The following is a 15,658-nucleotide window of genomic DNA, read 5'->3' as shown; positions in this document are numbered from 1 at the left end:
CAAGCTGCCAAAGTTTGGGCTGAGGCTTCAGACGGTATTTTCCATTGTAAACTCCAAGACACTATTATGTAGGATGCACCTGACTGACAAACTGCCCCAAATCGACATAAATACCCACTGAATTGATCAGTGTTTACATTATATTGTAAGTAATAGCCATGACAAAAGAAATCATGGGCATACATATATTACTAGAGCAGGATTCTAACCTACAACCTTCTGATCTCCAGACAGGTGTCATATCTACTAGACCAGCGAGCTTCAGCCCGAGAGTTCTAATCCTCGTAGCATGTAGCAGGTACTGCATGATTATTCAACCAGGTAGGAGTAATAAAAGAATATACATCATCATCAAACCAGTAATAAGTAGTCTTTCTCTTGTGTATATGGACTGGTGAAAATGATTAAATTCAATAGTTCATGAAAGAAAAACATTCTGATATGATGCAAGGTATAAAGAATATATGACAGGCAACACATCAATACGCATTTTCTTTTTTAATCCATGAGAAGCACATGGGGAGTCAAATGTAAGTACCAAGTTAGAAAGAAAGTTAGAAGGAACAGTGCTGCATGGAGCTCAGAAAAATGAAAACCAGACCACTGGTAATTGTGTGTCCTGTTTTTGCTCTTTCGTGTCGTGTCTGTTTGGTTCATTAGGGGTGCAGTATGAAGCATGTTGTGCTGACTGATTTTGAGTTTATCCCTTTCTTTCTCAGTTCATGAGAAAAGACAACTGCTTGCAGTGTATTTGCACGTTCCTTAGACTTCGCCTTTGTTGCTGCTAACGCAGACACACATTAATCAACTTGACGAAAACCTGCTTTCCCCCAAACATCCTCAATTAAGCATTATCTCCCCGTGCCCGCCGGTAGAATTTGCACGATCCCGTCTCCCAACACAAGTAATCCACAGTGAGCCTCTATACGTGTTTGAACATCTGGAGTCTGCGGAGGCCGACACCAAAGCAAATATGTGGGCCCCCCAGTGTCGCAAGTTTACACCACCAAACCCCTTCCATTCCCTCCCAAGTCACTTTTGAGTGATGACAATCAGCCTATAAAGAAAAAAAGGGAAAACAAAACAGTTGAAGCAGGATCTCAACACTGAGTGCAATCCGAGACACACGTTCAAGATCTCCACTACCGTCTCATCTACAGTAGATCTAAAACTATTTCAGCTGCGCAACATACCGTACATATTCTATCATCTGATGCAAATCTACATGTACTGGTGTGGATAACTGTTTCTGTTCTACAGACCTATCAAATTATTTGCATCAAGATGTCAGATCGATTAAATCATTGGAGAAAATGGACTGGTAGGCAGTTTAATCTCGCTAAATACAATACAAACTGTACACAGTGAAATAGTCATAGGGGCATTTTTCTTTGATAATTGTGAAAGGATGTTTAACATAGTCACACATTGACTGCATCTTTGGAATAGTTCATCACTTGATCACTTTGCATAATTAATAAATGAAGATGAATAAATCGAGGCTTTCTTTCCATCCTGAAGCCTCGTTTTACACTGCATCCAGTCAGTTCCTTTCTTAATACTCCTTTGATCTCTTCTCTCTGTAACTTTTGCAGATCCATCTGTTGCTTCGATTTTGCCTTTTTCATTCAGACAGCATAATTTCAGAAATCCTCTTCTTCCCCCAAAGTCTTCACAAGCCATATCCTACTCCCTCCTGGGTTTGTGATTGCTGTGTCTTTATGCAACATGTGTACACATAAACTCGTGTCTGATGACCCAACAAGCCCCGCAGCGTACAAGCGAGCACGTAGCAGTATACTCATTTGCTTATGTCTGCGTATGTGCCGTGCATCATTCTCCTCCTCGGCAGCAGCCTGCAACAAAAACGAGAGGCCCCATCCTGCGCCTGGGCCGCCGAGTGCAATTCGATCTACGGGTGCCTTGCTCGAAAGATTTACTGCAGCTCGGCAGGAGAATTCCCGAGTTCAATATCAGGGATGCCTCGGGAGGATTTGGAGGAGCCCCGTTCTTTTCTTCTTTTCGTTTGTTTGTTGTTGTTTTTTCTGCAGAGGCAAGTTCACTTGCGTTGCGCCGGTAAGAGTTCAGTCCAGTTCAGTCCGACCAGCCGCTCCTCCAATTTACTTGCCCAGTCTCCAAGCCTGACCCTCAGTGTTTGTCATCGACGTAAAACCTGCCTAGTCTCAACATTCAAACTCCACCACCGTGTTTAGGACAAATTTTGGAAAAATATGGGACGACTTCATGATGGGGCAAAGCATACCAGATGGGGAGCAATGTCTTTCGTCATTTTCTGTATCCATCAACACAACCCTGATAATTCCAGCCACAAAACCTTGATCAATTTCTGTCACTCAAAACTTGGTTAAAAATGGTGACTGTTCCGTCATTATTCCCATTAGCCAATGACGTCACATTTCACATCTGAATTTTGCACCCTGCATGGTCAGAGACAAACACAAGGAATTAAACTGATGCCTCTAAATGGTCTCAGAAAAAAAAAAAAACCTCTGCTCCTTTGGCATGTTTACAAGCAGTAGATGAAATACAACACTGACATTTAACACACAAAAATTATGATATGACGCACATTTTGAACTGGGAAACTGTAAACATGTCAATAAAAACCCATTGATGCAGGAGTGCTTGTGCATAACACTTTGCTAAAGTGACTGATGTTGGTCTCACGTTCCCTAACTACCAAGCCATTTGCACACTCTTTTGGTAAAATACTGGTTACAACTTACAATTGACGAGCGGAAGAAAACAAACACACTGCATAAGGATATCATTCACTACCAGTCTGGTATCTTATGTGTGTATGTTTATCTGCAGATGTATGTTGTGCATGCAATAAATGTAAGCAAAACCATATCTTACAGAGCTTTTTTGTGCAGTCATATTAATTTTAAAAGGCCATTTGCCCACTTTTAACAACATAATGGACAGCTTTTAAAGGCATAATTTACCATTTGCCGATGAAACAAAAACCCAGCATTAGTGCTTCAAAATAGTTCTAAAATGTGAGTTAGGGATAGAAACAACTAATGTAAAAATGTAAACCAGTATAATCGATGTTAAGTATTGTTAGATATATAAAATGTGAACAATAGTTATAATGAAAATATTTCCAGACTAAACCGTCTACAGTTATGGTTTAATGAGAAAAATAATGATATCTCCTTATATTTTAGGTTTTAATGCAAAAATTTTATGTGGTAGGATGTTTTGTGATACAACTGACCCCCACACATATGCATCAAAAGTGATATCTTGAATATTTTTAAATCACTGCTCCCAAAGGTAAACAGGACCTTTAAAGCAGCCTAGCAAAGGAGACTATCCCAAGTAGCCAGGGCACATGGTGATGATAATGGGTATGTGATGTGATGCCAGGATATCCCTCCAGCCCACTGAAGAACACTCAGGGCACATTACAACTACGGTAGTCTTGCGTACACTACCCTTAATCCAATTTGATACTAGACACCATGAATCCATGACACATTTCACTACCTCACGAGCAGGAGAGAGATAGAAAATGTAATGTGTACATGTGGCTTTATTTTCTCTTCTCTTTTCGATCTTAAAAATAGATTTAGCACAGGGAGAGTGTGTATAACCAGGATCAAAAATAGCAAAATCCAGCACATATCATCAGTGGAAACTGCCTACTGCTTTTCTCTATTGACAAAGTTATTGGGGTGAGGTCTTTGAGCACCCTACATTTTCCTAGCACACGAGGATACACTGTTTTCACTGCCGCCTTGATGACGTGCTGTATTGTATTCTCTTTGTCAAGAGCCAATGCCTTCAACACATTCCTTGAATAATGGAGAAGTTTGTTTTTTTTTAATGCAACTAGAGCTATTCCATGAAAACAATACTGCTGCCCAAACTATTGTAAGCCTGCTCAATTGACCATGAAGACAATTGCCCGGTCAGTCTGCAATGCCGATGTCATTGTTCATTTGGACCACGGTGATTTGATTCGGCCTTCGTGTTGCTCTCCGTTCCATGGCAGGGTGCAGACATCTCCCCGCCTTCCGGTAGTATCACATCTCAGGAACGAAGGGCTTCAACAGTGTCTAACTACATACTTTGACCCGTTGAAGACTAGTCCCAAGTATACTTGGGCAGGGGTGAATGGGAAATGCGTGTTACAGGAAAATCAGTCGGTCTTCAATGAGTTAACAGCCTTCCAACCAGCCACACACAGTAAGTAGTTGTGCACAGAAATAATATACAGTAGGCCTACATGTACATCACATCCAATTACTGTATACGCCATATATTTCGCGAGTCTAAATTTTCGCGAATCAAGACTTCCCCACAATTTCGCGAGTGGTCAAATTCGCGATCGTGGAGTCGTGTACTGAATGGAGAAATGTTAACACCTACGTCACATTCATATCGGTATTAGAGTCAATATTTTCACGTGTTTTTAATTTTGCGAATAGCAGCTGACTCGCGAAAATAAAAACCTCGCGAAATATTTGCCGCATACAGTATATGTTTGCATGGAAATGTGCATGATAACTGCAGCCACCAGTGATATCATACAACAGAGCCAAGGTTCGCGAAATTAAAATGCAAAAATTCTTGTCTACATATGCATTGAATGCCAGTGGCAATTTGCGAAAAACTTCATGCCGCCAGAGATGCCATCGGCAATGAAACAAAACAAACATCAGTTTCCAAGAAATGATGGCATTGGGATACCTCATGGTTTCGCTGAGTGGGGGGGGGGGGGGGGAGTGGCTCATGACAGTCACCCAAAAGTTGGCATAAACCTCCTGTCTTTCCCAGCTCAGTATCATCTACTGTATACACATGTACTACAAAAAGATACAACAAGTGTATGTGTCCCAGACACAATAAACATGATGAACCGTGTTTTATGAATTAGAAACCTGTTTCATGAATTTGATATCCATGAACATGACATTTGAGCAGACCCTCAATAGCCATAAAATCAGGGCAGACACCATGTACATGTACCAGCACATTGATACCCATGTAGTCTTCATCCCATGACCCGACACAGTTTTTTATGAGGCTGTGATAGTCTAAACATCCAGCCTCGAAACATGCTTTTCATACATGCTGACACCATTATTCAAAGAGCATATTATATAGCATAGGGCACCAGTTTTCAGCTATTCTACCCTTTGATAAGAAGAGTCTGCACCTAGATGAGCAGATCCACAGAATTTACATAATTGCATACAAATATTGTATGATCAAATGTTCTCTGTACAAAGTACATTTTGAATACAATGTATGTCATGCCTGAAAAAAAAAAAAGAACTGCAGAATCCTGGCCAAAAGACTACCAAAAAAAAAAAAAGAACCTTCTACACATTGTACATACACACCTTAAGTAAGATAGAGAATTATCACATGTCTAGATGTACAATGTACAATACACCTGTGCCTACAACTGCACACCTGCAACTTGATACGAGACACCTAATATCAGTTAGTAGGGAGATAAAACAGATGTTTGACTTTGGACAATGCCTTGCCTGGGAGAGACCTGGGTTATGTTTTATCTTTATCTTTCTTTACTGATTCATCACTGGAGTCAAGCAGGGATGAAAACATACAACATGCAGGTCTACCATGTGACTTTTCTGATCTGCTTAAATTTTGATTATTCAATATTTGATAAAAACCTTCCATGCCACGTGCATAATATGACTCATAGTTTTATACAGATTATGCCTGCACTTTAACTTCAGACAATTGGGATTTAATCAATGCTTTGAAATAGATTTAAAAAAAAAAAAATTATTTACCACATTAAAGAAATATGACTTTTGAACAAAACTAAGCCAGACAAATGGGTCTGTGTTGTGAAGACTACTTGCAGAGGGGTACCGAAAAGATTTAGCATGCCTTGGTTACAGAAACATCATGCACATTGTCAACATATGCAACAGAGAATAAATCATACTGGACTCCAAAGCAAACAGGAGCTATGAGGAATCCAAATAGCTGAATGTAATCTACACGTACAGTAAATTCTTGGAAACTGAACTGTACCAAAATCCCCTTAGTCAACATCATTATACAATGCAATATAGACAACATCATTTGCTCCGAGTAAAACCCAATCTAGTTTGATCCATTGAAAACAGTTTTGGTGATATGGAGCCAGTAAATTTGTCTAAATATTTGATCAAGGAAATTTCCATTCATTCCTCATAGGACAGACTGGGTTGAAAGGAAGGGGAAGAGAAAAATAAAATTGAAACACACGCACACAAACACACATACACACACACACACACACACACACACACACACAGCCGCAAGGCATGTACGAGTAGAACTTGCTGAAGGCCACATGCTTGTGTATAGTACACATTTACACCCTCCTAACACCTATGAATATATGTGGGACTAGGGTATAGTCAGTTACAGTGATTTTTTGTTTGTTTTCTACAATCCCTTACATTTGTCTCTGTTCGAAAATTTCATCTACACTGTAAACAGTACAAGCAATATTCCTTTTTACATTGAACAAGTACACCTTACACCTACAGTGTACATGCATTGCACAGTATACAATGTAATTTATTTCTGAATCTTCTTTAATATAATAATTTACAAAACACATTGTCTGTAAAGAAACAGAGCTCTGTATTAAATGCTCATGTGAATTCTGTTACACATTATACTGTAAGTTGCCATCTCCTTTACAAATACATGTATGTTACTTGTGGCATCAAAATCAAAGATGAACAAAGATGGGGGAAGTAAGGAAAAACAAGATTGATACCAATTACACGCAGACAAAAAGAAATCACTTTGCTGAAATTGTAGTATTGTAATGCTCACTTCGGGACACTACCATGAGAATTCAATTGAGACAGAAAGGCATTCCAGTGATCCCCTCTATTCTATATTTTGGTAACTATCACAGGTTTCTCACGATAGCGATGCCTCACACATACTGTGCAACAAAAGAGTTCAAAACTGATGAACAATGTGCAATGCTAAACTTAATTATGTCACTATTTTCAAATTTTTCATTTAAGATATTTATATGTATCAGACATACATTTTATGCACAATTGGTTCAAGAAAGGTTGGGGCAGCACCCTAGATGTACAGCTCATAATCCAGTGTAGAGAATGTCTCAACAGGGAACACTGGAAGGAAAAGACATAGTCTCACATCCTCTTATTATATTGAATATTTATTAATTTATCTCTTTTTTTTTAAATGAAGGCGTAATTTGCTGCTAGCATGTACAAACTTGTACTGTTTACATGATTACTCCAGCACATGGGCACGTACAACACGCACTGCACCCTGCAACTGCAGGGGAGCTACAGTGTAGCTGGCACAGTCATTGTGGCGGACAAAGGGCAAATACATCCGGCGGTTCTGAACAGATAGACCTACTGATTGACATGACAAATTAATAAATGACCAAACACAGCAAATATGGCGTGTTTGCACGCCCAGTGAACCCGGCAGTCAGAGAAACACACATTGTGTGCTATAATCATCATGAGTGTGTCGAGAACAGGGTTATGTGTAATGAAATGTATTGTGCTGACTCCTCCCTTTAAAAGAAGAAGTGCCCACACTTCCACACATCCGTTGATATATGTACAGCGTACAACATCATCAGATGAACAACATGGAAAGTCACCCGTACTGTCCTCCTACAAGTGTATTTTAACCTCAATTAGAAAATTATATAGGGCCTACACATATAAACGGTACCCTGATCATCCACTCATCCTTTGAGTCTGAGCACCAAAAGGCATAAGACTATCTGGTTTTGCCATAACATTACATCCGTGCACTGAATGCACAGCCGTCGTGCATGACGACTGTGAGCCAATACCAGATGTGTTTTCACGGTGATGTCAGGAGCTGCGGAGTGGGACAATATCATTCAACGTCCCACGCATGAATGGAGGAGCCACCGGCCTGAAAAGGCAGCCCACAAAACTTGAGGATGAAAAAGGCTCAGCACACAAACACACACACACAAACACACAAACCAAGTCAATATAACTTTCACATCAATTATTCCTTCAGTCCCATGTAATGCAGGCAAAGGGTTTCCACAGGGGTTAATGGCTAATTTGACCTCCCATGATTCTATGGGGGAGGTCAACTCTATCAAACTGACCAAAACATTGGACACAAAAAAAAAAAAAAATGCTGATCTATATTTTTGCCTTTTATCTACTATAAATGCTCTAAAGGGTGTCCCTTCAAACAACTTTACTTACTGTAAAACCAGAAATGTTCGCATGCATTTTGATTTCGTGAATTTTGCAAGAGTCCAGATTCGCGAAATTAAAATGCACACAAAATTTCTTGTCTATACTGCATGCACTGAATGCCAGTGATAATTTGCGAAAATTTCAAATGCCGCGAAGATGGCGATCGACTCCATTTCATGAAAATTTCACACCAGGAAAATACTATGTTCTATCTTGCTTTTCAGTTACCTGTAATGCCCGGGGGGGGGGGGGGGACCCTGGGAATCAAAACAGTGCTTTCATGATGCATTGCAGTATAAAAAAGCAACAAAGAAAACATTAAAAGAAACAATATCAAGCCAATATACTCAAACCTGTACATCAGAAATTAGAAAGTAAATACTATTGTACATGTATGTCTGCTTCTTGCTTTTTCCACACAGATTGGAAAATAAGTAGAAGCTATGGTGAATCGCACCGATTAGTGAAAATAAAATAGTGCTTCAAAGGGAAAAAAAAAACTCCAGGCATTGCTGTATCCAAGCACCTGCTACTGCAAGAGCAAGACTGGAAAATAAACCTCAAATTGAAACCACAATGACACTCATGAACTCCACTGTCAAGAGGTTTCATTAGCCATTGAGGTATCAATAATTAAAAAACAAAACAAAACAAAACCTCAGACTACAATTAACGTCTACATCTTGTTTACATGTCTCATACAGTTTTGATAGTTTTCAATCCAATGGCACGTGCCTGCATTTGCACTTCAACCATCATTTTCTGTTCATGCATTACACCAGTGAACACCTTCATGGTATCTGACATTCTGTTTTGCGGAAATTAACAGCAATGACAACTCATCATAATCGATTGAATACAGCCTGGTGCACACTTCAACCCCCCCCCCCCAAAAAAAAAGGAAAATGCAGGTACATAGTCACTAACTTTCATTTACTTTTTCTTTTATCCAACAGTAATTTCAAAGTAATTACCTGAAAATGAAATGCCTATTCATCAATTTCAAATGCACTTATGATCCACTTCTAATCAGCAAGTAATCAACAACCAAATTTTATTCTGCCATCAGAATCATAACAAGTAAACTACTATTACAGTACATTTTATGTAAAGTCAGTAGATTCACTATTTACTGTACTTGTACCTGATCAACCAAGTATCTTTAAACTCTTGTGGCAGATATCTATTCTTACAATTATGACAATAAAACAATATCAGGTTGAAGTACAATTTTGCATGTTAAAGTTTACTTTAATGAATAGCATAAAATGTGAAAGCAAAACGTTTACACCATATTCATATTAGAAGGCTCATCCAATCAGTACAAGGAATATGAAAATTATGGGATTTCTACGGTCTGTAAGGTTTACAGGTCCTTACCAAACGCAAATGTATGCAAAAAAACACCAAGTTTTTCTCTAAGTTTATTTCATGTTGATCAGAAACGAAAAATATAAAAGATTTGTGAATAGATCATGATATCATTACCTCATTTTACTTCATCTAATACTTCCAATGTTCATTAAATTACTCCTGATGTCATCATTTCCTATTAAAAAACAGAGTAAAATCCCAAATTCCATGACTTGCTTGATTTCAAACTATGACTGATGAAACCTCTAGGTGTTTTTGTAACATATTCCATGATTACTGAGGCCAATCTGAATGTGGCATGAAATTGTACTCTAAAAACAGTGACACATGAATCTCATGTGTGCATTATTATACAAATACGGTGAATGGTCACGAGTGCAATGGTACAAGATTTCACACGAGGTGAAAGATAGAGGCGCTCTATTCAACGAGGCGAAACCGAGTTGAATAGTGCGCCTCATCTTTCACCGAGTGCAAAATCTGGTTCCATTGCAGGAGTAAACGCCATACACTATTTGTTTTATACAACACCTCGAACGTCAACAGATTTGGTACTCACAGATTCTCTAGCACAGAAATGGCAACCGTTTTCCGTGAAAGACGAATGAGTAGCCTCACAGTCGCAGTCACCGTGTATGTACATAGATGTGAAACGAAGTTGTTTACAAAAATGAGTGACAAAAGTACGCGCTTGTAATTGTTGAGTGCGCGCGGTACATGTTTGTTTATTGTGACATTAGAGCGCGTGCAATGGAACATTTTGCTCAAACAAAATTGCACTGCCGACAGCCAGAGAGCATGCAATGGAACTTTTCACTAAATGTCACGAGATGGGCAATCAACCAATCGGATAGCTGCATTCTAAATAGGTATTGTATAATCCCATCCCTTTAATCCTCTCCTGATCCATATCCTGAAATCCCAAATTGACAATGGGTCTGACAGATTTAAAGGTCCTGTTTACCTTTGGGAGCAGTGATTTAAAAAATGTTCAATATATACGTGTACATATATCACATTTGATGCATACAGTATGTGTAGGTCTGTTGAGTGTTGTATCACAAAACATCCTACCTTTTTTGCAATAAAATAAAATAAAATTTTGCAATAAAGCCTGAAATATAAGGAGATATCACTATTTTTCTCAATTAACCATAACTGTATATAGTGGTTTAGTCCAGAAACAGTATCATTATAACTACTGTTCATATTTTGTATATATATTTAACAATAAATACATTATACTGATTCAAATTTTTACATTGGTTGTTTCTATCCGTGCCTAACATTTTAGAACTATTTTGAAGCACTAAAGCTGGGTTTTTGTTTTGTCTGCAAATGGTAAATAGTGCCTTTAAAGTCAGAAGTGATGAACAGTAGTGCCAGTGATGTGTGCCAACCACATAATGTGATGCGAGTCAGCTGTATTGGTTCCACACTGCCAACAGGCTGAGTATGTCTGACTCTCCTCAAACTCTTGATATCCACACCTCCCTATACGTCTTGGGGGCCTCACTTCATTATCCGAGAGCAAAAAACTATTTTCTTCATTGCTCCGTTCTCTCTTCCTCTCATTCTTTCTTTCCTTTTTCTCTCTCTTTATCTCTCGCTCTCCCTTTTGCTCGATGCACCATTGTAGAAATCTACTCTAAAGCCGTGAGTCATCGCTTTTCTGTTTGTGAAACTTTCCAAGTTGTAAAGACCTGAAATGAAAAGGCCAAGTTCAGGCCCATGTTGTTATTATGTTTGAAAATAAAAGTGCATGATCGAGTTTCCCCATGAGCTACTTTGAAATTTCTTTCAACATTCAAGTAAAAGAAAGATCTATAGATACAATAAATGATATCACAAAGTGTAGGGAGCTTACAGGTATATGTCCTTGAATGCTGTGTCTTATTAATAATCCTTTGCTAGCTTCTCTCACCAATGATGAATCATCATACACAGACACACATCAGATAATACAATTCGGATTATGTTTTGTTGAATACTGAATCTTGAATCACAAAATTGAAGTGTTGCTGCCTCATTAGGTATTCTAAATCATGCATCACACAACACTAATCATCTTCAAGGCAGATATTCTTTAGTCTGATATTTTTTTTTCTGCGTGTGTGTGGGTGTGTGTGTTTTCACCTCTTTTTTTTTATGGTGGCAACTGGCTCTGTCAAACTGAACAGATTTAAGCATGTTTGAACAACCAATAGGCACAACAATACATTTACTATGTAAGTGTACTTCCCAAGCTGCTGTTTTTGAGCTTTGAAGTTTATATATGACAGCAAGACATTTCAGCAGAACCCGCACCTCCTGGCAATGCACTGTCATGAATTCAGAACTTTAAAGGAGGACTGTATCTCATTTGTATTTTTATGACATTCATTAAAACAAGAGGAGTCTGGCTCCTGTATTTTATGCCATAATTGTTCTACAATTCTAGCTAACTATACCTCAGGGCCCCGTCTGATAAATTGCATGAAATGACTACAGTTTGATGCGAATGATCTGTTCTCTGGCAATGTAAAAAATCTTAGACGAGAATCAAGTGTATAGCGGCTGTCATGTTGCAAAGTCTCATTTTTTTCCGGGGGGGGGGGGGGGGGGAGGGGAGAGTGGAGGGGTTAGAGGGAGGAGGGGGGAGGGGAGGAGAGGAGGGGTATAGGGAAAAGACCCTACGTGCTGGCATAAATTCATGAACAACTGGATTTAGGCTGCATGCAATCATCATGAGGAGGGACTGCATTCGATGCTCCTCGGGATCGCCGTGTCAAGACATATCACACAACAATACATCACAGTCCTAATCCATGGCACAAACCCGGTCTCGAACAGAGAGAGCAAACATGGGTATGATGTTTGCTCCTCCATACACTTCAGCCCTGCTCCGTATGGGGGGCATTATATACATTGTAAGCTTTCACCCAGACACACATGATGTACTGTACGCTCAAGTTTGCACTGGAATGCATTGTAAATTGTATACTTCATGTAAACGTAAGCATACTGTCTAGTAGTGGGGCTGCACAAGCTAATGTCACGATCTGCCTGGGAACTTCAAATTTGGACAGGATTAAACACTGGCATGATTTAAACATGTTGTTGTGTACTTTGAATGCACTATATGATGAAAATACTAGTTCAGCATTTCACAGTTTGTGTACTCTTTCTCTAGTTCTTTTTTTTTTTTTTTGGGGGGGGGGGGGTTGCAAAGGGAGTGGTTTTAAGAAGACAAACATGACCCTCATTCATGTCTTTGCTTCACAGGTACAGGAATGAGTGATATGTCTGTCTACGTACATATAAATGCTACAAGAAGTACAGTGTACTCATGAAAAATGTATCAAGCATTTTGCACAGATTCTTATTTGCTCTCGCTATCCCATTCAAACTTAGGACCAATACAGATCGTATCTGTTGTACAAGTGTAAGTTTGACCTTGACAAAACCAACAATCTTTTTTTATCACTCATCTAAATATGTTTACATGGTATCCACTTAACTACTGACATATTAAAAGAAATATTATACCTCTTCAATAATCTATCTTCAGAAGATTTACATTTGCAGATCATGTGATCTCTCATGTAAATTACAAAAATATTCACTGCACTGTGTACGAGTTGAACGTCAAAAACACTCGCTTGCACACAACTTCAAGCCTCATAAAAATCAGGTGGTATACTGTACAGTGATCACGACTACAGCGAGAATTTGCACACCATACGGACAGCAGACGGATGAGACCCATTCCACATGGTTCGCTCCATGGTGATTAGCAATACAACCAAGTCGCAGAAATCAGAATGTTATCACATCTAAAAAATGCACACATGTAGGCACATCAGGGTACACAAGATGAAAAGCTATACACATGTCAAAGTGATTTTGTTCATTTTCTGGTGGACTACTGGCCAGAGTAAGAGTCACTGCATTGATGTACTTTACACTTTATCACTTACAAACCTGTTATGCCCTTTCAAGCTTTCTTTTTCTTTTCTTTCTTTTAAATCAAACTTAAATACAGGAGTGCCAGGCAAGAAAGGCATTTAGAATGACAATGTGGAACTTTTAGCCAGTGCAAGAGGTGACTGATGTCTTTGCCCTCCAGGGTCACTGTGTTCCAATAAACCTTGGATTTAATCACAATGTACCTTACAATATAAACACCTCATAAACCAAAGTACAACAGTCACAGTTCCAAGCATACAGAGTTCAGAACAAAGAGTTGTACATGTTGCACTGCCTTCCCCCGCCCGTTTCTATAACTAACAGATGAAGCACTTTATGACTTCCTATTCTAAAAAAACATCAAAGCAATACGATCAATTAATCAAAAATTCCATACCTGGAGCGAGAAGCAAACTTTAAGAACAAAAAACAACTTTCAAACGAATCATAAAACAGATTATATGTGAATGAATCTCACAGTAGTAAATTACAGTTTAATCCAACTGACAAATTAAATGTTACTGATTATACACATCTTTCCTCTCATTCTCCTCTCTCCTCCTTTCGTCAAAACTGTCAAAATGAGGAGCAATATTATTTTTGAAACTGCTCACCCAATGACCAAGGCATCAATTACTATATCATCACTGAATTCAGTTCCCAAAAGGCATTAAAACTTTCTCTGGCAATATAAATATATATAAAAAAAAAAAAAGAAGATGATGCAATGTAAGACTTTAGATTTGACAAATCCATCTAGGTGTGAAGACAAAAATTCTTTGAATTGAATGGAATGATGGATACAAGTGTACATATGTACTTAGGAAAATTGAAATTAGGCCAAGACAGCAAGTTTTGTTTTGTAATTTCTCTTGATCATTAGAATCAAGTCGAAACTTTAAAACTATTAAATTACACAGAAAAAAAAATGAATTCAGAAAGTTTCTCTGCAGGCAAGGTTTTGTTTATTTTGTTTTGTGTTTGGTAACTAAACACTGCAGTTTTGGCATCAAATATTCAAACCAATTTTCACCAGGTTTTCCAACCACTTTGGTCGCAAGACGCCAATACAATGATTGCCATCTCTGGCCTACGAACCATGGTCTCATGGTACATGGCACACATGCCTACATTAACCTAAAAAAAGTCTTCAAGTCAGTACCAACAACGGTAACCACATTTGCTCCCTGTCATGGATCATGCCCCACTTGATACTTTGAACACAAAGTGGCTCGTGCTGTGTTGTTTGAACTCATTCGAGTGTTAATACACTTTTCGTGTAGTTTGAGGACCACATGGTGAAATGCTTGACTTACTGTGCTTGGATTTCAATTTGCCAATGATCCTCTGCACCAGAATTAAATCCTCCGTCTTCACGGCCTGGACTAGTTCGCTGTCCTTCCCCATGGTGGAACTGGACTGGTGCTGTGTTTACGACTCCCACCCCAGGTATAGCACAAAACAAATCCGATCAGAAGTGTACTGACTAGGTCCACTCGTTGGGCTCAGCCTATCGAGATGCACATCTACAGATAAATCCCAGTGACAACTGCTCAAATATCTACGCTAAAACACCAAACGATTCCCTTTCATAGGGGTAACCTAGACATCATGGTCACTTTTTGTTGAAGCCTTTTAAAGGTTATCTTATAGTCAAATAATGGTGAACACGATTATGATTGTCACTGAAGGGTGACGGTGCAGAGAGCAAGAACGGGCAGAAACCGTATGCCCTGCATACAGCCATGAATGGAGTTTCACGTTCTGTTACAATCTATGATATAGTATAAATTCATCTGGTTGGAAATGAACATGTTCATCGGACATTGTACTGTAGCTACCACTGCCTGATCCTAATGATAATTACTCTCCTCAGTTCGTAACGTTTCCACACACATGTGCTATTTTATCAGCTAGCTACAATCAATGCAATGGACTGCGGAGAAACCATAACACCAACAACCTCCACACCACAGAGAAGAGATCCGCTTGGCGTTGTGCTGCACTCCTGCTGTCATCAGGCGTAGACAGGGAGGGAGGGAGCTACTGCGGCGCGGGGTTGTCCCTCGGTACCGCGCAGA

The 15,658-nt window shown here is 39.0% G+C and overlaps 1 protein-coding gene across 1 annotated transcript in view; it reads right to left on the bottom strand.

Annotated features, from left to right (window-relative positions):
* Positions 1-15,454, bottom strand: part of LOC140232189 (uncharacterized) — a 162,926-nt gene extending 147,472 nt beyond the window's left edge. The window contains exon 1 of the mRNA XM_072312327.1: positions 14,894-15,454. Coding sequence (XP_072168428.1) covers positions 14,894-14,984 — 91 coding nt within the window. The 5' untranslated portion in view covers positions 14,985-15,454. The remainder of the gene's footprint in view (positions 1-14,893) is intronic.
* Positions 15,455-15,658: the final 204 nt, after the last annotated feature.

Source organism: Diadema setosum, chromosome 8 (genome assembly GCF_964275005.1).
Source record: "Diadema setosum chromosome 8, eeDiaSeto1, whole genome shotgun sequence".
Lineage (NCBI taxonomy): Eukaryota > Metazoa > Echinodermata > Echinoidea > Diadematoida > Diadematidae > Diadema > Diadema setosum.
The sequence above is the reverse complement of the archived record's forward strand: the minus strand, read 5'-3'. Positions and strand labels throughout refer to the sequence as shown.